We start from the raw sequence: 26711 nt of genomic DNA on the forward strand, positions 1-26711 counted from the left end.
GCAAAGGAGCCACTTTTGTCCTTCCTCGCTGTCTTTTTTTAAATTAGTTTCATTTTTCTTTCTTTGTATCAGGACTTATTACTTTGAAGGTTATTTCTGGTTTGCATTTAATCCGAAAATAGAACCAGTTTATCTTTGCACAGGAAAGAGTAAGGCACCTTCATTTTAATCCTTCCTGCAGAAGAAAGGGCTAGTGCCCACTTGGGACTGAGGGATGTATTGAAATGCTTCACAAGACCTAATTATAGTTCTGTTACAGAGGTTCAAAGTGAATATCTTATGTGTTCATGAAGGCTGTATGTCTCCTTCAAGAACTATTTTTCTTCTGGTGTAACCTATATAAGTTCAAAAATTCAAACCTATATAAGTTTGAATTTTAAAGAAACTTAAGCTATGCAGACTGCTTCATATTATACCTTTGTTAATATCTCTGAAATTAAATTTTCTTTTGCTCAATATAAATAGGGTAGAATGATAGTTTTTCTGAAAAAAGGAATATTTACAAAACAATACCAGGAAATACACAATTGCCACCACTAGAAATAATCACTAAATATTTGCTCTCGTTGCTGATTCGGATTAGGTTCCTGGAATCTCAAGTCTGTATTTGGAACTCGTTTTCTAGAAGCAATGTTATACGTAGTGTATAATTTCTGTACTAGAGTGAGTACTGCAAAGTTAATCAACCATGAAAGGACTTGTTAAACGTTTTTTCAGGAGAAAGTGTAGTTCATGAATTAGCTTAAAAGCAAACTTCACATGATGGTTTGGAGGACCTTTCAAATGAAAGTTTGGGTTTAATTGCAACATTTTTCTTTGGTTGTTGATGTTCCCCCTATACAGAATCATCTAGGTTACATTTTTTTCTAGTTGAGTTCATATGACGTCTGTGTACAGGGAGGTTTGCGGCAGTAGAGCTGAACACGTAACTGTTTTGCATCAGCTTTCACTATCATGTTTAAAAGGAATAGCACTGCAGACTGATCGAGTGTAGGCAGTACCACCGTTGAAAGCTCTTTAACATCTGAAGTGATTTTTCTTATATTTTTTAATTAAATCTTTCCTGCAAAACATGTTCTGTATAAAAAGAAGCAAAATGAAGAATTTAAATGTTTATTATTCTACCACTTACAAATCATCCTTTTAACATTGTTCAGGATTGCTTTTCATTTTTCACCCCTGGAATGATATTTTGTATCTTGTAGGGGTTTTTTTCGTAACATTTCTTGATATTCACAGACTCATCATGGGAATCATTTTAAATGACTGCCGATTATTCTAACTTGTAGGTGTCCTGTAAATCCTTCAGTGTACATTGGGTTACTTGCATTTTGTCCATTTTATAGCAAACACTGGTAACGACCAATTTTGCCCACGTTTTTGATTATACCTTAGGATAGGTACCTACAGGTAAAATCATTGGGTCAAGAGATGAATGTTTTAAAGACTCATGATCCATGTTTGGTTGTTAAGTGATGTACCATTTTTTATTTTTACCCACAGTGTATCAGAGGGCCACCTCACTTCAACCTTACTACAACTGAGTGTCTGTCTCTTTCTCTTTTAGCCTTGGCCACTTTTAAAGTAATGCAATTTTTATGTTTAAATCTTGGCAGATATTTATGCAGTCAAGTGTGTTACTCTTTTCTGTCATTGATATTGCTTACATATGCATTCCTGCCAGAAGACACCTAAGGATTAAGAAACTTGCTGTGTCAGCTGAGAAATTATTCCTGGTCAATAAGAGTCCCAATTATACAGGGTTAACTAAGAATTGACTAAATGGTTTCCACAATACCAAAAAAACAAAGCAAGAAGAAATAAAATCTAACTCTAAAATGTCCGTGAGTCAGCTGCAATGGATGAGGTTTGTTAATCGCCCAGAGGTCTCTGGAGACCTTGGTAGATGCTACCAGAGGACATCCTCAGTGGTTGTTACTCTGATAAGTACTGGGAATTTCTACTGCTTTTGAAGCTATGGCCGTTAGTTCTATGTGTAACTGCATGCAGTAAGCATAACTGCTCAAAGGATTGAAATGATACATACATCAATATTAATAATGAAAACAATACTGAATGAAAATAAAGAAAAGCATATCGCCTAGTGATATATGTATAATGATATGCCATAATATTATGAGAGCTGTAAATCAAATTCATGGTAGTGATTGCCAGAAGCAAGGATGAGGAAAATTAGGGAAATGTAATGGGGAAACATGTCACAGATTTGCTCCTTTTGTTTCATTTTGCTTTTTAAAAGGACTTGAAACAAGGCAAAAATGTTATCAATCATTTCTGAGTAGTGAGATATGTGGTTTTATTTTTTATATGTTTTTTGTTAAAAGCAAAAAAAAATAAAGGATAATAAAAGAACAAAAACCCTGAGGTGATATATTGCCTATATGAAAATAAACAGCATTAATGAACACTTGAGTAAACATTAAAAATAATATGTTTATTTCTAAGAAGTCTGAATAGTGCGGCATAGTAGTTACTTCTCTCCAAGTTAATTACCATGTTTTGCCATGTATAATGTGCACTTTTTTGGCCAAATTTTTTAGAGAAAAATAAGGATGTGCATTATACATGGGTAGTTCTAATTCTGTATCTGTGTAAATGTTTTTTTTACTTATGCTTATGCAATAAAAGTAACTCTAAAAAACAGTAATGATATCTGTATGCAAAATAATACCTTGGAATATGATAACCAGTTTTGTTTCTAAATATAAATAAATAAATTGAATTAAAACGAAAGACTTTTTTCTGAAAGTTTGGGCTAAAAATGTGGGTGCACACTATACACAGCAAAATACGGTCATATACAATGATTGTATACGGTATTATACAATCCCACTAGCAATCTAAATTGGATCTTAATAAGAATAAATGCTTGCTGGTTCAGTGATTGAAACTACCTAAGCAAGTGCACATATATTCACGTACAATTGGTTTGCAAAAAGACTGGGTAGATATGCTTGAGAGCTTTAATTATGATTATTGCTCAGTGGTGGGATTATAGGGGGGGTTTTATCCAAATTTTCAGAACTGTAAACTAAGATGGTTTTGTCATTATAGTATGATACTTTTATTTTATGGCATCGGCTTTCCAGTTTAAAAAAGGCTTGTGAAATAGCAGTTTGAAGTCCATGATATTGGAACATACAGAATCTTTTGAATATCAATAACCAAACGGAAGCTGAAAGCTTAAAGAAATGGTAATCTTATATTTGCGTATAGGCATTTAGAAGTCTCTAAGAGTATAACAGCCGATTCAACTTTCTTTTCCTTCTTCTTTTGAAAGCCATATGAAGGATTAAGGCCTCAGGATCTTCGCAGACTGAAGGACATGCTCATCGTGGAAACAGCAGACATGCTTCAGGCTCCCCTCTTCACTGCTGAAGCTTTACTTCGAGCTCATGGTAATGAGATCAATGTCATGTTAAACAAGCCTGAGTTGTTTGGGGGGCAGTGTTTACTGTACAGTACTCAGTATCTTCGTAACATTTTGTAGTTTGAAGTATGAACTGACTAAATCATAGAGGAGAAATAGGAACTTTGTACTTAAAAATCAAGCTACTGAATCAGCTTATAAATTGTCTCATTTTGGAAATGTGTCTGATTTGAGCAGAGTTGAGAGTTGGAATCCATAGCCCTCGTCTGGGTTTTAACATTTTTACTAAAGTCAATTAAATACATAACAGTTGTGTTACTAGTATTACCAACTTATTTTATGTAAAAGCCGTTTCTCACCATGAAATGCACAAAGTGAAATTGTAGAGTCAACACAAGAATAACTATCCCTCTTAAGGTTTGTTTGTTGTTTTGAGGACATTACTTACTTTAGGAAAAGTGTTCAGCTTGTTGTAAACTCTGACACTTACAGTCATTCTGGGAGTTGTCACATGTGGAGATGGACCCTCTCGCTGCACACTTGATATTTGACATTTGGTTTGTTTCAAAGACTATTTTTTTTCTGATTTAAAAATTATTCTTGAAAAAGGTCCAGTCGTTTTAAGGCTTACCTGTCTATTTTAACTATAAATCTTAATCGCATCTATACTAAAATGGAGTGTCAACTTCCAGAATTCTTCATATGATCTTTTAATCAGAAGAAAACTCTAAACTCATATTTCATCATCTGTTGATCACCACTGTGAATAAGCTAGTATATAACCCTCCAGAATTACCGCCCTTAATATTGATATTTTTGGGGATTCTGTACTTGACACTCTTTTCCACTTTATATACCAGTAACTCTCAATTTTTAGTGTGAATAAGAATTGCCTGGGAAACTAACCACAGATTCCTAGGATTAATTCCAGAGAGTCTTAAGTCATTAGGTGAGGATAAGGCATAAATAAAGGTGTTGTAAACAAGCCTGCTGAGTGAGCACTCTGAGAAACATAGCTGCGCACATTTAACTAATGAAACCAATGGTTTCAACCGCCTGAACAGCAGAGTATATCTGCAACCTGACTTTAGTAAGGTATTTGAGGCTGTATTTCTAAATGCCTGTTTAACATTTTTTTTCCTCAATTTAAGGATGTTTATACCTGAACTCATCATTTCTCTCACTGTCTGGTTACATGGGCACCAAAATTCATCTAATTACCCAGCCAAAAACTGGAAAGTCATACTTGACTCCTCCATTTCTAGTGCATTTGTTCCTGGTCTTCTCATTTCTCCTCCTAAGTATCTCTCATTTTTCTCCTACCTTCCCTAGTTGTTCCTGTTCCCACTGCCACCAACTTAAATTCAGGCTGTCATTATTGCTCATTTAACTGTAATCTCGCAAATCTTAGTTTCCAGTGTTTCCTTTTCTCTTTCACCCTACTAATTTTTCTTATTGCTATTAGACTATTTTTTAATGAAAATTTTAGCTTCTCACTCCCTGCTGAAAAACCCTTCACTGCCTCCCCACAGACTTACAATCACCCAAACTCCCTAGCAGACCTTCATGATCCAAGCTTCTTTACTGGGCTGTCAGTTTACCCATTTCTTTATTTACCTGTCCTTACTTGTCTTTAGAAATCACCTCTCTCAGGAAACTGTTACTGCTTATTTGGTTCCAAGTCTACATTGAAATCCTTGCTGTCTGTTCCCATTAGATCCTGTGCATATATGAGTCATACACTTAGAATACAGTATTGTGATAATATATTTGCTTTTCTTCTCTATTAACTTAGGAGCTCTCAGAGGGCAACTTTTATTTCTTTTTGTTTCTACAATATCTGACATATATTGTCTTCAGAAATAGTAGTAGAATGAATAGATAATATGTCTAAATGTTACTTTTGCATTTTTTGAAAATTTATTTTTTATCATAAAATGACATTTCTCCATTGCCATCTTTATAAAGTTGAAGTAAATCTTTTGAAAATTTTTTAGACCTGAGTCAAAAATGAAAATTAGAAATCTAGAATAGTGCTTTACATAATAGAATTTTTTAATCCTTTTTGGAAAGATTTTATTTATTTATTTTTAGAGAGAGGGGGAGGGAGAAAGAGAGGGAGGAAAACATCAATGTGTGGTTGCCTCTCATGCACCCCCTACTGGGGACCTGGCCTGCAACCAGGCATGTGCCCTGACTGGGAATTGAACTCAGTACTCTGTAGTCTGCAGGCCAGTGCTTAATCTACTGAGTCACACCAGCCAGGGCTAAATTAATGGAATTTAAAGATGAAATATTTTATTTTTAGCCAGTAAGAATGCTTAACAGTCATTATATTTAAACTTGTAAAAAAAATGCAGAATACTTTAAATTGTATTTCTTTAGGGTAAGTTTCACAGCACCAGGAGGTATATCCTTGAGCTTTTAAATACAGAGAGTACATTTAAATATAATGTAAAGCTGACAGAAAAATAGAAGCTGTCCATCTTTGAGGAGCTGCGACATGACAGTTGTGTTAGTAAGTGTAGGCTAACTGCTGAAATAGAAGTGTAAGTTCAAACAGTAAACATTTATTAATCATGTAATAGTTCAGAATGTTTCTGTCTATGATTAGGAGTGGGACAGAGACTCTGTTCCTCACATTTATTCAAGGGCCCTCACTGACTGAGACTCTGCATCTTACCCAGAGTGGGTTTCTAAGAGTTATCTCCTAGGGATTACGTCTCCATTCCAATTAGCCAGTCAGAAAGTGGGAAGCGCATGGAGAAATACATGTGGAATTTTTTGAGCCAGTCTCGTATGTGGCCTACAACACTCCTGAACATATTCCATTGGTCACATTGCAGACATATGGCCACACTTAACAGCAGGCAACAGTTTTACACGGTAGCATTTTTATGTACTACGGCCATTTCTGCAGCAGGTATCTACATTCAGTTAGATAATATATCATAACTTTAAGTTACAATACTGTATAGAATCTAAGGTTAACTTTACCAGTAATATCATTGTAATTAAAAGAAACATGTTTATCTCTTCGTTTATACATTATATTATCAGCAGTTATTAAATGATCAAATCCATTTTTACACTCGATATTTCTTTAAGTTATTTCTTTCACATAATAGGGGTCAATTCAAATAAAGTGATATATAATTGATTTTTTCCTACTTAGCATTTGTCTATTCTGTGATAAGTTTCTGGATAACTCAGAGTTCTGTATTTCATTTCCCTCTTAAGGCATAAAATGAAGGCTAATACAGGTTTCAAGTGGACATCTATATTGTTTAGGTAATATCAGTGATATTTGATAATTAAGCAAGATGTACCAAGATAAATGATGTTAGCGAATAAAATGACAGTGTACAGAGCTATGATTTACACTAATTGTTTTCGATACCAGGACAGGCTCTGTTTCAGAGCTATTAAACTGAACTATTTGGAAGATTTATAGATCGTATCCTTGGTAACATTCATTCAGCTTTAAACAGGAAAAATAGATTTGAGGATTGTATTATCTATTGTCAAATTTAGTTCTAAAGTAATGAAGTTGATCTTGATTAAGCAGAAGACAAAAACGTGTGGCCGTATTTGCTAAGTAGTAATTGAATTTTCAGGAGGACTCTGTTAAGAATACAAAGGTCATTCTCTGAGCATTTCCTCAGTAATAAAAGTAACTTATGTAACTAAATACTACCTAATGAGAAAATAAGTAAAATGTACAAAATATGAGACTAAGGCTAATTTTGCTTGTGCTTAGAGTAAACTTATATTGAAGTGTTTTTTAAAGCTCTGTTGGAGGCTCATGATCTTTTACAGACAATTAAACATGGGCAGTCCACAACTTCTCACTCTACTCTCTTTTTACAGAGTGGTATCTTCTCCCAAGGCTTCTATAGGTAATAGATTTCTCCCTCTGAACTACACCTTTTTTATGCAAGATATACCCTCATGTTCAACTGCCTATTTAAAAGCAGGGAAGATTTGTCTTTGGGTGGTGAGCATAAATTGCAATGTACAGATGATGTATCATAGAATTGTGCACTTGAAGCCCATGATTTTATTAACCAATGTCATCCCAATAAATTTAACTTAAAATAAATTTAAAAAGAAAGACATCTAGGATATCTCAAAAACACCTTAAACTCATCATATCTAAGACTAAAAATCATGCTCTTTCACCTACACCTGATTCTCTGGTGTTTTCTATTTACATAGATGGCAGCACCAGCCAACCGAGTAAACCCAGGATACTAACTTTGACATTTCCTCTCCTCTGACCCCGTGTCTTATTTTCACAAAATTGTCGGTTTTACCTCTCAAATTGTAAACTTCCCCCTTTCTTTTCATCTATACTACAACCAACCACCCCGTCCTAGCCGCCATCATCTTTCACTTGTACAACACAGTTGCCTGCCCTCTGGTCATCCATTCTTGCCCTATCCAATTGCTTCATTTGTTTGTTTTCCATACTGTCATCAGACTCGTCTTTTCAAATGTAACTGTGAAAACTTACCTGTCTTTCCTAACTCCATGCCCAACTTTTCACTGACTTCCTGTCACTCCTAAACTAATAGTAGCAGTGTAATTAAATAAAGTCCTGCATTACCTAGTCAACCCCATCACACACAGTGCTTCCACTTGGTCTCCATGCCCCAGGTACATTGACTTTATTATTGATTTCATGAGGATGCTACCAAAAGGCTTTGGACATGCTATGTACCACCATTCTAGAATGTCTTGCCCTCTCCTTTTTACCTAATTAGGCCCTTCAGATGTCTACTCCACGCCATTTTCCCAGAGTCATCTTCTCTGATCTCTCTCCTTCTCCATGTCCCTTCTGACATTGATGATTGTTCTTTAAATACATTGGATTTACCTAATGTGTTCCTTCTTATTAGAGTAGAAGTTCCATGAAGGCAGGAATTGTGCCTGTTCTCTCCTTCCATTGTATTCCTACTGCCTGGCACAATGCATGGCTCATAAAAGGTATTCAGTAAGGATTTGCTCAATGAATGATGTGATGGAAACCAAACAGAAGTTTTGCTGAAAATATTTGTAGTAGATAAGACTAAAATTTAGCATATTTAATATCTCTGTATATGAATTACAGTAGTTATTTTATTCCTTTATTAAAGTGATATTTAAAGGTGACATAATGAAGCCCTGGGCAGGTAGTTCAGGCAGAGCATCATCATGATGCACCACAGTTGCAGTTTGATCCCTGATCAGGGCACACATACAAGAATCAACCAATAGATGCATCAAGAAGTGGAACAACAAATCAGTGTTTCTCTCTTTCTTCTTCCCTCCTTCTCTTACCCCCACTCTCTCTAAAATCAATAATTTTTTTGAAGATGTAATAGCCTGGCTGGTATGGCTCAGTGGTTTGAACACTGGCCTGTGAACCCAAAGGTCATGGGTTCGATTCCTGGTTTGGGCACATGCTTGGGTTGTGGGCCAGATTCCCAGTTGGAGGCATGTGAGAGGTAACTGATCTCTCACACATTGATAGTTATCTCCCTCTCTTTCTTGCTCTCTTTCCCTTTTTCTAAAAGTAAAGGAATCTTTTAAAAAAATCTTTTTAAAGTGACATAATAGAGACTTTTGAAAAATAATCATACTTTTAAAAAAAGATTATTTAAATTTATTTTTCGAAAGAAGGGAAAGGGGGAGAAAGAGCAGGAGAGAAACATTGTTTGAGAAACATACATCAGTTGCCTCTTGTATGTGCCCCAACCAGGGACCAAGCCCTGCAACCCAGGCATGTGCCCTGACCAGGAATCGAACTGATGACCTTTTGTTTTGCAGGATGTTACCTAACCAACTAAGCCACACCAATCAGGGTAATAATTATACACTTCTAAGAAAAGTAATTATAACTTTTTAAGTAATGCCCTCAAAACACTGAGGTGCATTTAGCAACATTTTCTGGAATGTAGTTGTGTAGTTTTTTCAGTTGGATTTTTCTCACTCTTTGTAATCAAATCTCTATTTACAGTCTTACTTTCCATCTCCCCAGACTTACACATGGTATACTGCAAATTTACAGAATTGCTCATATCTCTCCATTATACTACTGTGCATATATGGTTTACATAGGTGGAAATACATTCCTTTTCTTGTCATTGAATGACTCAGTCACAATTATCGTGTTTAAACCATCAAGTAGTTTGACTTAAGGCAATTGAAAAAAAGTCTTGTATAGAAAATTTCCACAGCTATTCATGTTTGAACTGTAAAATTCTATAGAATGAGCATATGATAAATAATTGACTCTGTAGTACTACTGACCCTGCACTTTATTTTATTACACTTTTTGGAATCACAGAAATTGGTTTCAAATCCCTCACTATCTATGTGAGCCTAGATAGGTTATGTAATTTCTCTAAATGTTGGTTACTTCACCTAAATAATGACTGAAAATTTGTCGGGAAGAATAAATAAAATAATGTGTGTAAAACACCTAGCAACACAGTTAAAAATATATGTTTATTATTTTAAAGTGTTAGGATTTCATGGCTGTGGACTTTATAATACCATGCTTCACTCAACTGTTACAAGTGTTAATAATAAGGTAATCTTTTGTAGTTCAGTCAGATTGGAGCTCACTTAGTACAGAATTTATACCTGACTTACTACAATTTTATTTATAACTATAATTCCTTCAGAAGTTCATTCTGCTTTTAAGCTGTTTATTAAATGATTTTAGGACTTGCTGGCATTTTGACATGTTTATAGCAAGCTGTGTAATCATTTTACCACTTGACACCAGTGAGGATACTGCAAAATTACATATTTTTCTTGAAAGAATAAAACAGCTACCTCAACCTGTGCCAACAAGAATTTAGTAAATTCCAAAGTAAACCACCTCTTTTTATTAGTAGTAGAGATGACTGGAAATATTAACTATATTGTTACATGTGAGGTTGTAATCCATGGTAGATTATAAAAGTTTAAATTCTGTTTAAAAATATTAATGGAACTGTACTTGAACAACAATTAAAATGAAATTAAAAGAAATATTAATGAATATAACATACCTGAGTAGTCATTTGCGATGACTACATAAATAGTTTTTCTTTCTTGGATGGCCTTATAGCCCTTTAATTTATCCTCACTTTCTTTTGTTATTAGGAAACTCTTAAAGCACCATATATTCTGTTTTTTTGAGAGCTATTTCTTCCATTTTTCTTTCTTCCATTTTTCTTAAAGACTGGGACAGGGAGAAATTACTTGAAGCTTGGATGTCCAACCCAGAGAACTGCTGCCAACGATCAGGTGTTCAAATGCCAACTCCGCCGCCAAGTGGGTGTAATGCCTGGGACACGCTCCCTTCGCCAAGGACTCCAAGAACTACACGCTCTTCTGTCACCTCTCCCGATGAAATCAGTTTATCTCCTGGGGATCTGGACACCAGTTTGGTATGGTTTGTTGCTCACTGTACTTCCCATAGTTCTGTATTTAACTTTTTAATTATTTAAAATTGTTTCATAGACCCTCTAGCCATATTCTTGTAATCAAATCCTTTACCTTTCTTAGAGGGTTCTATTGTTTCACTTGTACTTCGGTAAATATTTGTTATCACAGAATATTTTTGTGATCTCAGAATTACAGACTGAAAAACAAAGGTTTTCTTTTGTCATTTCAAAACAGAAAACATACAAAAGAGCTTAGGGAAACCACCTACTATATTTCCACTTAAAACTCTAGCTGCTTGGAGTTTTTAAACACCATACTGAAATATTAAAAGTAGATATGATAGGCACTTTAAACCAAGAATATGAAAACAAGTTTTATATTTTCTTCAAGACATTTATACTACCTAGACAATTATGTATTTGTTTTCGTAAAGCCTTTGGAGTTTGTCATCTAGATACATTTCTATAAAAATGTTATTAGAAACAAGATTGCCTTCATCTGCATTTTTAATTGGCATAACATTGGTGTACTGTTACAGGATATCTTGATGTTTGTTGAATGATTCAGCCACTCTAAATATGTGATAAAAGTGCTCCAGATTTTATCTAGGTCTCCTTTGAAAACAGATTTCTACTTTTGTAATTTGCATTTGTAACATTATAAAGTTTGCTTCTACTAAGTCATTGTTTAGAAGATACATAGTTTTATAGCTGAGTTCCCTGGGTAGAAATCCTTAAATTGCTAGTGTGAATACCCTGAGTTGCTATATGAAAAAACAAATATTCTGCTTTTCTAGATTTTCTAGGATGAGTGTAGGGTGAAGGACATAATATTGAAGTGGGTGTTTTGAAATGGGCAATTTGATCTTGACCTGAATAGATAATAATGATTTGTTTTTTGTACTTCCTTTTCCAAATACATACTCACTGATTAATGTAATAAATACATAAATTTCAAACGTAAGAGTTTGACTTTTGCATTGAAACATTCAAATTTCACAATCATTTATAATGAAGTAGGCATCTTGTTATTCAAAGGTAGGCTCACTAAATTTAAGTCACCCTTACAACTATGAAACATTAACCTTTTTATATTTACTATACTAGTATTTTTGTCTGAATCTAATGAACAAATGAATGTATTAGTTTCTCTCCAACATATGACTTTAACATATGACTTTGTTTAAATCATTGCTCATCTTCATTTCCAGTGTGACATCTGTATGTGCAGTATTTCTGTATTTGAAGACCCAGTGGATATGCCCTGTGGACATGACTTTTGTAGAGGATGTTGGGAGTCGTGAGTATATATGCAGCTTAGTATTTCTTACTACATGATAGCACTCTGGTTTGGTAATAAAATTGTTTTCTTTCAATAATTAATGATGTAGATTACAGAGCTATGCTGAAATATATTATACTTTACTAAGGAAGAATTTTATTTTTCTTATTTTAACATTCCCCATCATTAATTTAGTAAAATGATTTAATTTAGTAATTAGTGTTATTTAGCTTAATGTAAGGTAGTTTATGGAACAAAGCAGGTATATGCAAATACATTTTCTTAGTATCTTAATTACATAGAAATTTCAAGCCTATACCTAATATATTCCAAGAGTTTTTAAGCATCTATTTTTATGCTTGCTTTGAATTTTTTGTAACAAGCAAATAGCCTTGAAAATCTCTAAGAATGTGAATGTTTAAAATTCCCCTTTAACAATTCAAATTTTGATGTTTGTTGAATGATTTGGCCACTCAAAATATGTAATAAAAGTACTCCAGATTTTATCTAGGCCTTTTTATGTAGTTAAATGTTTCTGCTAGGCATGCTTGGGTATATATTACAAGTGGAAAACTTATTTTGCTTCTCATGTTTATTCTCCTTATTACCTTGCCAAGATTTATACTTTTCTCACATCCATTAACTTTGCTCTAATGTTGCACTTCTCAGGAGAGGTTTATGAACAAAATGAAGATCAGTATAATGAGCAGTACAACATCATGTTTTCTCTGGAGACACATAAATCTGCTGATTGATGATCTAAGCAAAGCATGTCGTTAGCATTTAAGGAAATCTTAAAAATTAGAAGTTTTCAAACTATTTTTTTTTAATGGAGTGTTGAGTATTAAGTTCAGGGAGCTGGGGAATACTACTTTGAGTGAGAGAGCAAGAACATAAAGCAAATTAAACAATTGGGCTGGGGTATGATTGACATACAGTAAATCACATATTTAAAATAAATAATTTGATTAGCTTTGGCATATGTATATACCCATGAACCATTACCACAATCAAGATAATGGCTATATCCATCATCCCCCAAAGTTTCCTCACTTCTCCTCAAAATCCCTCCAGCCCTTCTTTTTCTGCCTCTGGTCTCCCACCACCATCTTCTCCTTTCACTTCTGCAGGCAACACTGATCTCTTTTCTGTCACTCTAGGTTCATTTACATACATCTTTTTTCCAAAGTAGAATATGAGGCAAGATTTCATTTAGAGGGGAAAAAATAGTGCTTTTAAAAAAGACTAAATAAAAATACCTGATTGTTTATTTTAAAATATAGGCTAGACTCTATTCAGAGTCTAATTACATAGGATCCAGTCAGTACAGTTGATGCAGCTAAACTAATGGCAAGGGTCAGAGCTCGTAATCCAAAGTGAATCAGTAACTGTATTGTGTTAGGAAGTATGCGTTCTACCCGGATTGCTACTCTTGACCTTGGTTTTTATGTGAAAACAGACACACACCTCTCCCCCTGCCAGGAATTTACTTGAATTTTTTTTCAACTTCCTTGACCTTTCTTTCTTACCTAACTCCTGTCACAGAAATCATCTCCCATACATAGTCTTCATAGACTAGCCTGGAGAAGAGGTTAATGGTAAGATTTAAACTTGGAAGATCTGATTATTGTTTTCCATGGCACCTTATCAGCCTACCTAGAATTTTCCTACACAGTCCTGCCAGGCAGTTCTTGCCAAATCAAGCACCAGTAAAACAAGTTTCGGGTTGGGTGATTCATATGTTGATAAAGTCATTTTTAAATTGATTGCAGTCTTTTCATATCTCATAGGCATATAGAAAAGACACCCCTCTGTGTAAGAAGCAAGGAAGAATTTTTAAAGGTCCTTAGATAGCTTGAAAACTTCTCCATTTATCTTGGACTTCCCTACCCCCTCTCTCATCAGTCCAACCAGAAGCTTTGAAGCGTCTGTGCCAAGAGCTTAAGTGAAAGGGAAATTATTGTTTTCTACCCAACCTAGAATATTCTTCCTCCTACTTACTGGTTGTTGATTTAGTTAAGTGGTAACTGCCTTGTGCCTCAATTTTGTAATCTATAAAATGGTGATAATAGTAAGTACTTAATAGATTATTGTCGGTTTAGTGTTAAGTGGCTTCGTATATGTAAAATGCTTCGAACAGGGACAATCAATAAATGCTAGTTATTATCCCAAGCATGGTAAAAAGCAAAAGAGACCTATCTAGGATATAATCTGTGAAGCTGACCTACAAGATAAAAGTATAAATGAAGTTTGTCCCAGATTTCTCTTTCACTAACATTCATTAACTCCATGTTCTGCTTGGAAATTTAGTGGAAATGGTATTTGAATGAGGATTAAGAACATGGCTCACAGAGAAATTCTGTCTTCAGTGAGGTCTGCTCAGTTCTGTCATTTAATTCCCCAGAGGTAATGAAATTTGCACTGATTCATTTAAAATAAATAAAATTTAAAACATCTTCATAATAGTAACTGTGTCTAAGCAAGTTGTGTACCCGGTCAGGGGCCTGCAGCCATGTGCCACATAACCACATTTTGATCGATGAAGAACCACATATCAGTCAGTGTATGAAAGGGGTCCCTTAACACTATCATGGATTTTAAGAAAAAGTTCGTTTGTAATGCTGGAAGGAAAGGCTGAACCCGACTGTGATGTCAGATTCACTGCTCGCTGTGGGTGGTTTAAGTTGTTGAGATGTAGCATGTTGTCCCCCTGCTGCACGCCCACACATGCATGCACGCACGGACTCATTCCCCTTTCCTCCATTTCTCTCTCTCTTTCCTCCCAGACCTTTTCCTCCCTCTCCTCCCTTTCTTCTCTCTTCTTCCTCTCCCTCTTACTGTTTTCATCCCAAGCTTCATCTCTCTGGGTCTGTTTGGATCTCTGCTGTCCCTTTCTTTCCTCCTCACTTCCTTCCCTCTCCCTCCTCCTGACATCTACTCTCTCTCCAAAGTCACCTCCTTCCACAGCACCCCCATCCCATCAATGCTTGCACACACCGGTGCACACTTTTTATCTTTTATACTGTATTTTTACTGTGCCTTTTCTAGTCTTAGATATACAAATATTGACCATTATGTTATAATTGCTTATAATATTCAATACTACTTGCACAGGTGTGTAGCCTAGGAGCAATAGACTTATCATGTAGCATAGGTGTGTAGTAGGCTACACCATCTAAGTTTAGGTAAGTGCACTCCACAATGTTCACACAAGGGTGAAATCACTGGTTGACTCATTCTTCAGACTCTTCCTCCTTGTTAAGCTACACATGATTGTATAAGATAAATTATGTCCAACTTTCTAGGGAACCTCTGCATAACTAAAATTAAGAGATTCCTGTTATGTGAAAAAGGAACTCTACAATTAGCACTTCTCTTTTCGTCTCAAGATCCCTTTACACTTTTAAAAATTGTTGAAGATTCTAAAGAGCTTTTGTTTATATGGGCGATATCTTTCTATATATACTATATTAGAAATAAGCACTGTGAAAATTAGTATTTTAATCACTTTAAAATAATAAACCCATTGTCTATTAACATAAATAACATTTACTATGAATAATAACTATTTCCATTAAAATGGAAGTAAATCAGAAGAGTGGTATTGTTCTCCCTTTTTGGAAATCTCTTTAATGTCTTGCTTAATAAAAGACAGCTGTATTTTTATTACACAATATTTTTTTGGTCACACATATATAAAGAAAATCTGGCCTCACACTGATGTGCAGATGAAATGAGAGAAATATTCAGAGAAGTGTGGATACTCCTTGATACACATCAAAATCCAACAAATAGTAGTTTCTTAATGGTTAATTGCAGTGTAAAATCTAAAACCACATCAGTGGACTTTTATACTCTTACATTAAAATCCATTGGTCTGTGTTGCACTTTTCATAGCTCTTTTGCTCTTGCATGGTTTTGTAACATCATTTGGAAAATATTAATTTACTGGGTTATTCAGATCTTCCAATGTTAACATATTTTATACTATACATAAATATAGTAAAAAGTCACATTAGTTAATACCAGTCTCCAGAAAAGTCTCTAAATATTGGAAACCTGTGAAGCTCACAATAGCAAATAAGAATTTTTTTTGAAGGCTTGAATTTTATCATTGTCAACAAATACTCTCAACTTTTTCCCTTGATATACCAGATTTATTCATTTTCAAAAGTAGTTTATCATATAACCAAGTCTGAATAATAATTGTTTGTAGTCACTCTTTCAAAAAAAAAAATAGTGTTCCATGATAAAAGCAGGTAGGTCTCCTTGTAATTTGACAGATTTTAAGGGCTTTCCTTCAGACCGCCCTCCCGCTTTGGCATGCAGCAGAAGCTCATCATGCTTGCTTCCCGTTTCATTGCACAGAATTACCCAAGATACGTGTACTCAAGAGAAACATTAGTTGCCTCCTATACGCACCTCTACTGGGGATGCAACCCGCAACCTTTTAGTATACAGGACGATGCTCCAACCGACTGGGCCGCCCTGCCAAGGTGGCACCGGCAGTTTTAACCCAAAGTAAATGGGGTCTCAATATCATTTTGAAAATAGCATATGATCTTATTAACTGGTGTCACCCCAATAAATTTAATTTTTTAAAAATCTGATAGGGAAAGAGAGAGAAGGGATGGGGGAAGGGAGGAAATAGTTTCGACCTCATAAATCCCCTGGAAAGTCTCAGGAACCCTCACAGGTCCACATCTCACACTTTGAGAACAGCCACTCTATAGCATTTGCCCTGAATTCTTCATCCATCCTTCTGCCGAATTGTTTTTCCTGACACAGAGTAAAACAAATAATTTTAAGTGGTAACTAAGGTACCGAATGTCCTTCTATTGGAATATATCAGAGTTTTGTGGAGCCTGTATAGTTTTAAAACATTGAAAACAGAGGGGAAGATTTTAAACATGTTAAAGTTCAAATGCCTCTGGGGGTATTTGAACAAAAATGTATGTAATTAAGATCTATAACTAACAAGGGAGATCTGGGCTTGACCTTTCAGAGTCTTTAGCATATAGGTGGTAGTTTATGTTAGGGGCATTCAGATCACCCAGGAAGACTGTATGGACTAGGAAGGAAGAGTTTTGGCATGAAAACTCTAGGAAACACTAAAATATAAGTGATCAAAGAGAGTAAATGGCACTAGTAAAAGAGATGGACAAGGAGCAACCAAAGGTAAGAAGCATGCCAGGAAAAAAAGTTTAATAGTTCCGGGAGCCAGAGAGAATCTGAAAGAAGGAACTATTCAGCAGTGTCAGATGCTGAGAAGTTAAAGCAAAATAAAAGCTGAGAATTCTTGACTAGTTTGGCCTAAAGGGTAGTCTGTCTGTCTTTCTCTCTCTCTCTCTTTCTTTCTCTTCTTTCTTTCTTTTCTTTCTTTCTTTCTTTCTTTCTTTCTTTCTTTCTTTCTTTCTTCTTTAAAGATTTTTATTTATTTATCTTTAGAGGGGAAGGGAAGGAGAAAGGGGGAGAAGTATCAATGTGTGGTTGCCTCTTGAGCATCCCCTGCTAGGAACTGGCCTGCAACCCAGGCATGTGCCCTGATTGGGATTGAACCCCAGTTGTTAGGTTCACAGGCCTGCACTCAATCCACTGAGCTACACCAGCCAGGGCAAGGATAGTCTTTCTTGACAGAGGTTGGGCAGCGGAGGTGGGGGGAGAGAGAGAGAAACATCAGTTTGTTGTTCCACTCATTTATGCATTCATTGGTTGCTTCTTGTATGTACCCCAGCCAGAGATCGAACTTGGAGCCTTGGTGTAGTGGGACAGCACTGTAGTCAACTGACATACCTGGCCAGGGCTACTCATGGGTAGTCTTAATGGCCATGTTAAGATCCAGCCATTCAGTGAAGAAGTGATAGAAGCCGGTTGGTTTAGAAGTGAATAGATGACTTGAGGAAGGAACGACAGGTCATTGTGAAGTATTTTGATGTGAAAGGAAAACGCAATTAAAAAGAGTCATTTGGTTGAGAAAAGTTTTCAGAATGGATAAAACTTGAGCATGTTTATTGTGCCAAGGGTAAGAGACAGGAGACAGAGAGACAAGGGGGGGGGAGAGCAACAATAAAACCTTTGCTAAAATTTATGAATTTTTATTTGCCACCATGCAAATATTTTACATTATTTATATAATCAGTATAACAACCCGAGAAGTGCATGTTGTTATCTCCATTTTACAGATAGTAAAAGTGAGGTGCAAAACAGTGAAAATAAGTTAAGATCATGTAACTTGCTAGTGGCAGGCCTGGAAATCTGTCACTCAAAATCCTGTTCTTAACCATTTAATTTACCTTGGGCTAGTTTCCTGCCCCTTTCCAGGATGCTTTTCTCTTCTACCTCAACTAGTGTGACTAGAGTAGGACATGAAGCTTATTTTAATATTTCTCTTCACAAAATACAAGCAGAAAACCTTTTCTTCAAAAAGGCATGCTATTTCAGTACCACCCAAAATTTTCTTGAATTATGCATTGTTTAACCCTGTATGATTGCTCCCTTTTATTTAAAGGTATAGAATATTAAGAATTGAAGACATTTCTAAACCAGTTATTTCTGAATTTTTTTAATTAAATAAATATATTGTTTCAAATTTTAAAAGATAAAGCAGAACAAGGATCTATAAAACTATGTAAAACATACAAATACATGTGTGTATATTTTCATATATGTATAATGAATGACTTTGCACTTAATAAGTGTTCAATATTTGTAAATTATATCAGTCAGTATATTATAGTTGATTTGTTGGTGTTATTGTAATTATAGTCTAACAGAAGATTAAACATAGAAAAAAATCTTAGACTGTAAACAAATTATATTTTTATTTTTTATTAATTGATCATTTTAACAGATTTTTGAACCTGAAAATTCAAGAAGGTGAAGCTCACAACATTTTTTGCCCTGCATATGATTGCTTCCAACTTGTACCTGTGGATATCATAGAAAGTGTAGTTTCTAAGGAGATGGACAAGCGATACCTACAGTTTGATATTAAGGTATGCTAGCAATTATCTGTCCAATATCCATAATTTTAATTTTATGAAACCTGTATAACAGATTGTATTTAATATATTTGTTTTATTTTTTAAAACAAAAATTGCATAATGGAAATGCAATTTTCTTGTGTCTCAGAAAAATTGTATTAACAAATGGTAGCATTAATTAAAGTTTTAAGCTAAAGCGTTATTTTATAATCATGAAAGAGTAAAAGAAAAGCTAAGGTAGCAGTTTACCAAAGGAAATAAAACTATTGCTCAGAACCATTTACTGATTTGCCTATTGTATTTTTATAAGTGATTGATCAAAATAATATTCGAAGTAGATAGTACTACTTTAAGCTTTCCAAAAGGCATTATATTTTACACTCCTAAATATAAATATTTAGAAATAAAGGTCATAAACTTAGAAATTTATGGGGTTTTCTTCTACTTTCAATTAATAAATTTACTGTTTATTGCATCTTTTTTTCTATCTGTGTTTGTATTCAGCAGTTATTCAGGAGCATATGCAAGTTACTTTCTTTGTTGTATAAATTAAAAGTTACATTTTAAGTGCCTTGTGCGGAATTTTTGTTTTCTAAACCCTAATGTGTACACTTTTAAAAAAGAAGTTCTTTTGTTTCTTTAGATAAAAAGCATCATAATACTGATTTTTATGTATTATTAGGATGCCATTTAGAAATTCACTGTTCAAATGCAACTATTAATCATATGTAAGGTTCTATTTATAATTATGTTCATCAGAAAAGTTCCACACTATATGAGAACAATTTCTAAATTACACATTTTCTGCATGAATAATTGCATTTTTACTTAATCATTAGCATCTACACTCTGGTTTTTAAACTAAATAAAACATAAATTTAAAAATTATGTCATTACTAGGTAATTCCCACTTCTTTTCTTCTTGCTAAGTTGTTTCATGATTTCACTAATGTGTGGATCTCAAGGTCCAAACAAAATAGCAAGCAAAACAAAACAGAAACAGACTCAACAGATAAAGAGAACAAACTGATGGTTGCCAGAGGGGATGATGTTGGGGGAATAGGTGAAAAAGTTGAAAGGCACTAAGAGATACAAGTTTCCAGTTATAAAATAATTAAGTCACAGGTGTATAATGTACAGCATAGGAAATATAGTCAATATTGTATTAACTTTGTGCAGTGACAGAAGTTCCTAGAATTGTCATGGTGATCACAGATGTCAAATCGCTATGTCGTACACCTGAAACTAATATAATGAATGTCAATTATACTTTAAATAGCCCTGCCTGGTGTAGCTCAGTGGATTGAACGTGGGCCTGTGAACCAGACAATCTCGGTTCGATTCCCAGTCAGGGCACATGCCTGGGTTACAGACCTGTTCCCTGCAGGCCAGTTCCCAGCAGGAGATGCACAAAAGGCAACCATACATTGATGTTTATCTCCCTCCCTTCCCCTCTGAAGATAAATAAATAAAATCTTAAATAAATAAATAAATAATTGTTTCGCACTTGCTGCTACTATTTTAAGCATTTCAGACTGACTACACCTTGTTTATTATTTCACTCTTTTTTTGGCTTTAAAGTAAATTGATGTCAGAGCACGCTGTATTAGAATTTAGAGTTAAAATATTGATTGTTGTATTTTGTTATTGCTATTTAAACAGGCCTTTGTTGAAAATAATCCTGCCATTAAATGGTGTCCTACTCCAGGCTGCGAAAGAGCAGTCAGACTGACGAAACAAGGGTCAAATACATCTGGGTCTGATACGCTCAGCTTCCCTCTGCTCAGAGCTCCTGCCGTGGACTGCGGAAAAGGACACCTCTTCTGCTGGTCAGTGCAAGACAAGTGGGAAATCATCTTTCTCATAGGTTTTTTAAAGAGAGTTTGTACCTTGAGTCAGGCCTTTAAATTGTAGTGTTTGATACCATTCTTACTGATTTAAAAATGTGTATCAAATTTACATTTATTGTGTGCTTGATATGTGCAGAGCACTGTGCCAAATATTTTGATATATTGAGTTCTTCTGACTTTGCTGTGAGTTGAGTGCTGTTGTTATACCCATTTTGCAGATAAAGAAACTGGAGCACAGAGAAGTTGTCAGGGTTGTGAAGGTAGCATGTGGTGGAAGTGAGATTAGAGTGCACCTTTGTTTGCTTCCAGAGCCTGTGCACTTGAACTCTTAATATCAGATTGCTGGCCACAGACTAGAACATCTTCAGAGCTTCAGTGTTTTCCTTAAAGTAAAAGTCTCTAGCAGTGATTCTTAACCAGAGAGGCCCAGGTTACTAACACAACTTTTCTAAATTTTTATCCCAAACCACAGCAAAATTTTGACGCAGTAGGTTTTAGAGGAGGATTCTTAAAAAAAAAATAAAAAAAGCTTTTAGATGATTCTAATGCACAGTTCCCAATGGGAACCGCACTGTGTGTCTTTGTTTAGTTTCCAATGTCTGATAAGTCTTCAGTAAGTATGAACTGATGATAAATCAGTAATAGGAGGGCTGTGTAACCATGTATGTTTGTCTGACATCAGCATTTTAACTTTATTCAGAACAAATTAAATAAAACAAAATCAGCTTTTGTCTTATTTAATTAAATGATCAAAAAGAAATAGTATTTGTTCTGCTTTTTGCTCATTTATAGATTTGTCATATATGCAAGGATACACTTTAGATGCACATAATACTCTTTGTCTACTTATTACAAATTAAAATGGAATTGTAGCATTGCTATATAGTAAAAAGGCATAGTAATAAAATATTTCTACCCTGGAAGACTGGTTTCTCATCCTAGTCATTATTAGCATTAGCTAAAAATATTTCTTAACCTGACAATCCATAAATAGCACCAAACTCTAGGTCAAGTGTTACCAAACCACTATCCACACTAATTTTTAAAAATAAAGTTTTATTTATTCACTTCTGGCCAAGAGGGAGACATAGGTAGAAACACTGTGCCTCCTCGCACAACCAAAATTAAGGACAACAAAGATTTAGAAACAAAAACACCAGCAGAACAGACAGAATATTAAACTGTACAGAAGTCTGACAACCATTCACCCAGACCAATAAGAGTCAGCAGCTGGCAGAGAGGGATCACGGCAGGAAAAGGCAGTGGCAGCCAGACCTGGGAGCACAGGCAGCGCAGGGCTGGCCACGGTCACACATTCACACGCAGATAAACTAGGCAAAAAAAGGGCAGCAAGACAGACCACACAAACCAGGGCCTCAACGATGGGAAATAAAGCCTAAAAGCACCGATTGAAAAGTTGCCCGCCTGTGGGAAGCAGCAGAGAGGACTGAAATTGGAAGGAGAGTGGAACAAGCGAACATTGCTCCGTCTCTGACCCCGCCCCCAGTCACAACCCAGCAACTGGTTGACCCGCCCTGGTGAACACCTAAGCTTTTGCCCCTCATACATAACAGGCATGAACAGACCAAAACGTGGCTCAAGCAGAACAGCTCAAAGCCCCAGAGCCAATACTTCTAAAGGACAAAAAGATAGATAGCCAACCTATCAGATGCACAGTTCAAAATACTGGTGATCACGATGCTCACAGAACTGGTTGATGTTAGTCACCAATTAGATGAAAAAATGAAGGCTACACTAAATGAAATAAAGGAAAGTGCACAGAGAACCAATAGTGATAGAAAGAAAACTGGGACTCAAATCAATGGAGTGAACCAAAAAAGAAGAAAGAAACAACCAAACAGAAAAGAATGAAGAAACAAGAATTCAAAAAAATGAGGAGAGGCTTAGGAACCTCCAGGACATCTTTAAATGTTCCAACATCCGAATTACAGGGGTACCAGAAGAGGAAGAGCAACGAGTGGAAAACTTATTTGAACAAATAAGGAAGAAATTCCCCAGTCTGGCAAAGAAAATAGAATTCCAGGAAGTCCACGAAGCTCAGAGAGTCCCAAAGAAGGTAGATCCAAAGAGGAACACACCAAGCCCCATCATAATTACATTAGCCAAGATTAAAATGAAGGGGAGAATCCTAGAAGCAGTAAGAGATAAGAGGACAGTCACTTACAAAGGAGTTCCCATCAGACTGTCAGCTGATTTCTCAAAAGAGACCTTACAGGCAAGAAGGGGCTGGAAAGAAGTATTCCAAGTCATGAAAGGCAAGGACCTACATCCAAGATTGCTCTATCCAGCAAAGCTTTCATTTAGAATGGAAGGACAGATAAAGCACTTCTCAGATAAGGTCAAATTCAAGGAGTTCATCATCACCAAGCCCTTATTATATGAAATGTTAAAGGGACTTATCTAAGAAAAAGAAGATAAAAAAGATGAACAGTGAAAGGACAGCAAACTCACAGTTATTAACAACCACACCTAAAATAAAAGCAAACTAAACAGACACCTAAAACAGGAGCAGAGCCACAGAAATGGAGATCTCATGGAGGGTTAACAACAGGGGAGTAGGAGGAGGAGAAGGGGAGAAGCTACAGCGAATAAGTAGCATAGACGGTGGAGAGAAAATAGGGAGAGGGCAAGAATAGTATGGGAAATGTAGAAGCTAAAGAACTTACGACACATGGACATGAACTAAAGGGGGAGAATATGGGTGGGGGGGTGCAGGATGGAAGGGAATGAAGGGGGAAGGGGACAATTGTAATGGCATAATCAATAAAATATTTTTTAAAAAAGTTTTATTGGAACATAGCCACATTCTTCATTTTTACATTCATAGCTTCCTGCTATTATTCCTATAGTAGAGCTTTTTCTATAATCATAAATTACAAATATTTTTTAATTTTTAGTAGAATTCTGCTCTTCTCTAGTGTTTTAAAGAGAAGCATAGTCTGCTTCATGCAAAAGGAAGGTTTGCAAAAGAGATCTTTTTATATATTCCTCAAGATGATTATAAGAACTACACAAAATGGCAATAATAATTTCTTTTTAAGAACTGCATGTGACAAAAGCAGTTGAGAGTCACCCGCAAGAAATGTCTGCCTGAATACAACTGCATGTATTCATTGTTACGAGGGAAGGTAGGAATAGGCATTTATTTCCCTTCCCACCACAAGGTAGCCCTTTCTATTATAAATTGTCCATCAACCAGTTCTGGACCCTTCATAACTGGACCTAGAATGCTTTCCCCTCCGCCTGTAGAATTGCATTTTGTCTCATCTCAACAGCATTACCCCTAGACAGCATTCGAACCTGGATGGACTCTCATCTCACTTGAGCCAGTGACCTTCTCCCCTCAGATTTTCTTTTTATTAAGTAGATTATGCTACTACTTCTTTGCCCTCTGAACTAACACAAAGTCTTTCTTAATTAAGTCTTCAAAGATTTGTTGTCAGAAGTAATCCTTGGCCACCAAAATCTTAACTTGTAAGAACTCAAAATTGACCTTGCAAAGTGGTTATTTTCTCTTGAATGTCTCCTGGTCCCTTTTATCACCGGTATCTCTTTTGGAAACTGAGAAACTTACTTGAACTTCATCTCTTCTAGATCTATAGAAGTCAAACATATTTTAGAGTTATTCACTAAAATTGCCTGGCAAGAGTATTCTCAATAGTAAAATGGTGAGGTTTGTAATATTTAACACAACTATGTAGCATTTATTTACTGAAACTATGCCTCTAAAGTAGTGTCGCCATAACCGTGAAACAATATTTGAACCCCTGATAGGAAAGCTTGAATCACGGTACACCTGGTGAGAAATCAGTGTCAAGTTTCTAGTCCACTTAACCTTCCAGTAATGTGTAGGCTTGTCAAATGTTTGGGGAAACTTTGAAAGTGAATGTCTTGGCCTTAAAATTGTCATCATCTCGTTCTGTTTTTGTCCAATACCCAGGATAAGGATTTTGATAACACATCCTCCCTCGGATGTGAATCTTGATTGAGTTAAAGTGGTAGTTTCATGCTTCATCTCTTTCTCCATAGACTTCACAGAAGAAGAGACTCTTTAAAAGAGTCCACTGGGCAAAGTAAATGAGGTTGTCCTTATTTGTGGCCTAATAGTTGAGTCTCATCTTCTCTTGCATAATCAGTCTGAAACTCTTAGCTTAATAGCTCTGGTTCTGGAAATAAAGATTTTTCCAGTCTGGCAGCATTCAGCTATTTAAGTAGCAAAGTCCTTCCAGCTAACAGAACATTCCTCAACCCTTTCTAGGCCAGGAATTAAAACAAGATGCTATTTATTTGGTAGAGATCAATAATAAGACCCCATTTAAATATCATGTTCTTTATATACAGTAGCATGCCCATCTAAATACAGGTTTTCCCCACTACCCTAAAGTAGGGCTGAATAAGCAGAAATGGCATAAAGAAGCAGTTACCATTAATTTATATGGGGAAATTTTGAGTGTTCATTCATAGGTTTCATAGCCTATAAAGTCATATCAAATAACACATAGAACCTAAAGTAGCACTAACATGTAATAAAAGCAGTGCCACCCCTGCTGCTCCGGGTACATGCTGCAGAACAAACCCTGCATGCTATTTTCACTTGTTGCCTTTTTTTTATTGTTCTGCCAATGGTTGTGTGTATTGACACACTTTCAAGTAAAGAGCTGTCCCTTGGTCTCCTGATACTAGTTAACCATCATATTTAGACAAGGTTAAGGATTTTAGGTAAGACAACCATTTTTTTTTCTTTGTAATTTCTTACTAAGCACCTATTTCTTGAATGAACCGAACCCACTCTATTAGCGTCTCTAAATTTCAGTTGACTTATGTGCCAGAATTTCCCTTACAAAAGGGCAAAATACAGTGTCAGAACACCGTATTCTTGCCATGCATAATGTGCACTTTCTTGCCCAAATTTTTGAGGGAAAAATAAGGATGCACATCATACATGGGTACTACTAATTCTGTATCCATAGAAATGTTTTTAATTATTTATACTTGTGCATTAAAAGTGTAACTCCAGAAACAGTAACAGTATCCGTATGTTTGAAAATAAATGCTAAAATTCCTTTATAATACAAAAAGTATCTAAATATAAATAAATAAGTAATTGAATTTAAAAATTAAAATGAAAGATTTTTTCCTGAAAGTTTGGACCAAAAATGTGGGTGCACATTATACATGGCAAAAGTGCTTGTTACCAGTCATTGTTGTCTTGGTTAAAAACTTTCTTTAGGAATTTAGGCTTCAGTTACCTGCAGAACAGGTAACTGTTCTTGTGTACATTTTAGGACCTTGTAGGTCTCTTCAGTGAAGTCTCCCATGAAGCTGGGAGTTCCTCCCACCGCCTCAACCCCCACAGGTTTTTTAAAGCCAGAGGTTTTGAGGCTTTATTTCTCTGCACCGGAACCCTGGGTTGCAAAGCCTGCCTCACTCCCCAGTTGTTCTCCCAGCTTATCCACACACAAATGTGGGACCACCAGCCACCCCCTTGCCTGCCCCAGTCTTCCAGCCGCCACCTTGCTACCTCGCTGTGTGTCCTCTCCACCCCTCCTCCCAGTCTGGATGAATGTTTCTTCTTTAACTCCTTGGTTACTGGACTTCCATACGGTTCCATCTTCTGACAGTTCTGGTTGTTTCTTTTAAATTTTTTGCCCTTTTTTTGGTTGCGCGAGGTAAAGTGTATCTATCTTTGCCTCCGTCTTGGCCAGAAGTCCTAGAAAGTCTTAAACTTAATGGAAATAATTTATTTCATTGACTTTATTTGAT

The 26711-nt window shown here is 35.7% G+C and overlaps 1 protein-coding gene across 4 annotated transcripts in view; it reads left to right on the top strand.

The window, feature by feature from the left end:
* The window catches only part of ANKIB1 (ankyrin repeat and IBR domain containing 1), a 141535-nt gene that overhangs the window by 84338 nt on the left and 30486 nt on the right, over nucleotides 1–26711 (top strand). For all 4 annotated transcript variants that reach the window (XM_037136493.2, XM_037136494.2, XM_037136491.2 and 1 more), the window contains 5 exons: nucleotides 3302–3419; nucleotides 10607–10815; nucleotides 12024–12112; nucleotides 18945–19089; nucleotides 20740–20906. In XM_037136493.2, coding sequence (XP_036992388.2) covers nucleotides 3302–3419; nucleotides 10607–10815; nucleotides 12024–12112; nucleotides 18945–19089; nucleotides 20740–20906 — 728 coding nt within the window. The remainder of the gene's footprint in view (nucleotides 1–3301; nucleotides 3420–10606; nucleotides 10816–12023; nucleotides 12113–18944; nucleotides 19090–20739; nucleotides 20907–26711) is intronic.

This window comes from Artibeus jamaicensis, unplaced genomic scaffold, assembly GCF_021234435.1.
Source record: "Artibeus jamaicensis isolate MK-2021 breed Jamaican fruit bat unplaced genomic scaffold, CSHL_Jam_final contig_923, whole genome shotgun sequence".
In the NCBI taxonomy this organism is placed as follows: Eukaryota; Metazoa; Chordata; class Mammalia; order Chiroptera; family Phyllostomidae; genus Artibeus; species Artibeus jamaicensis.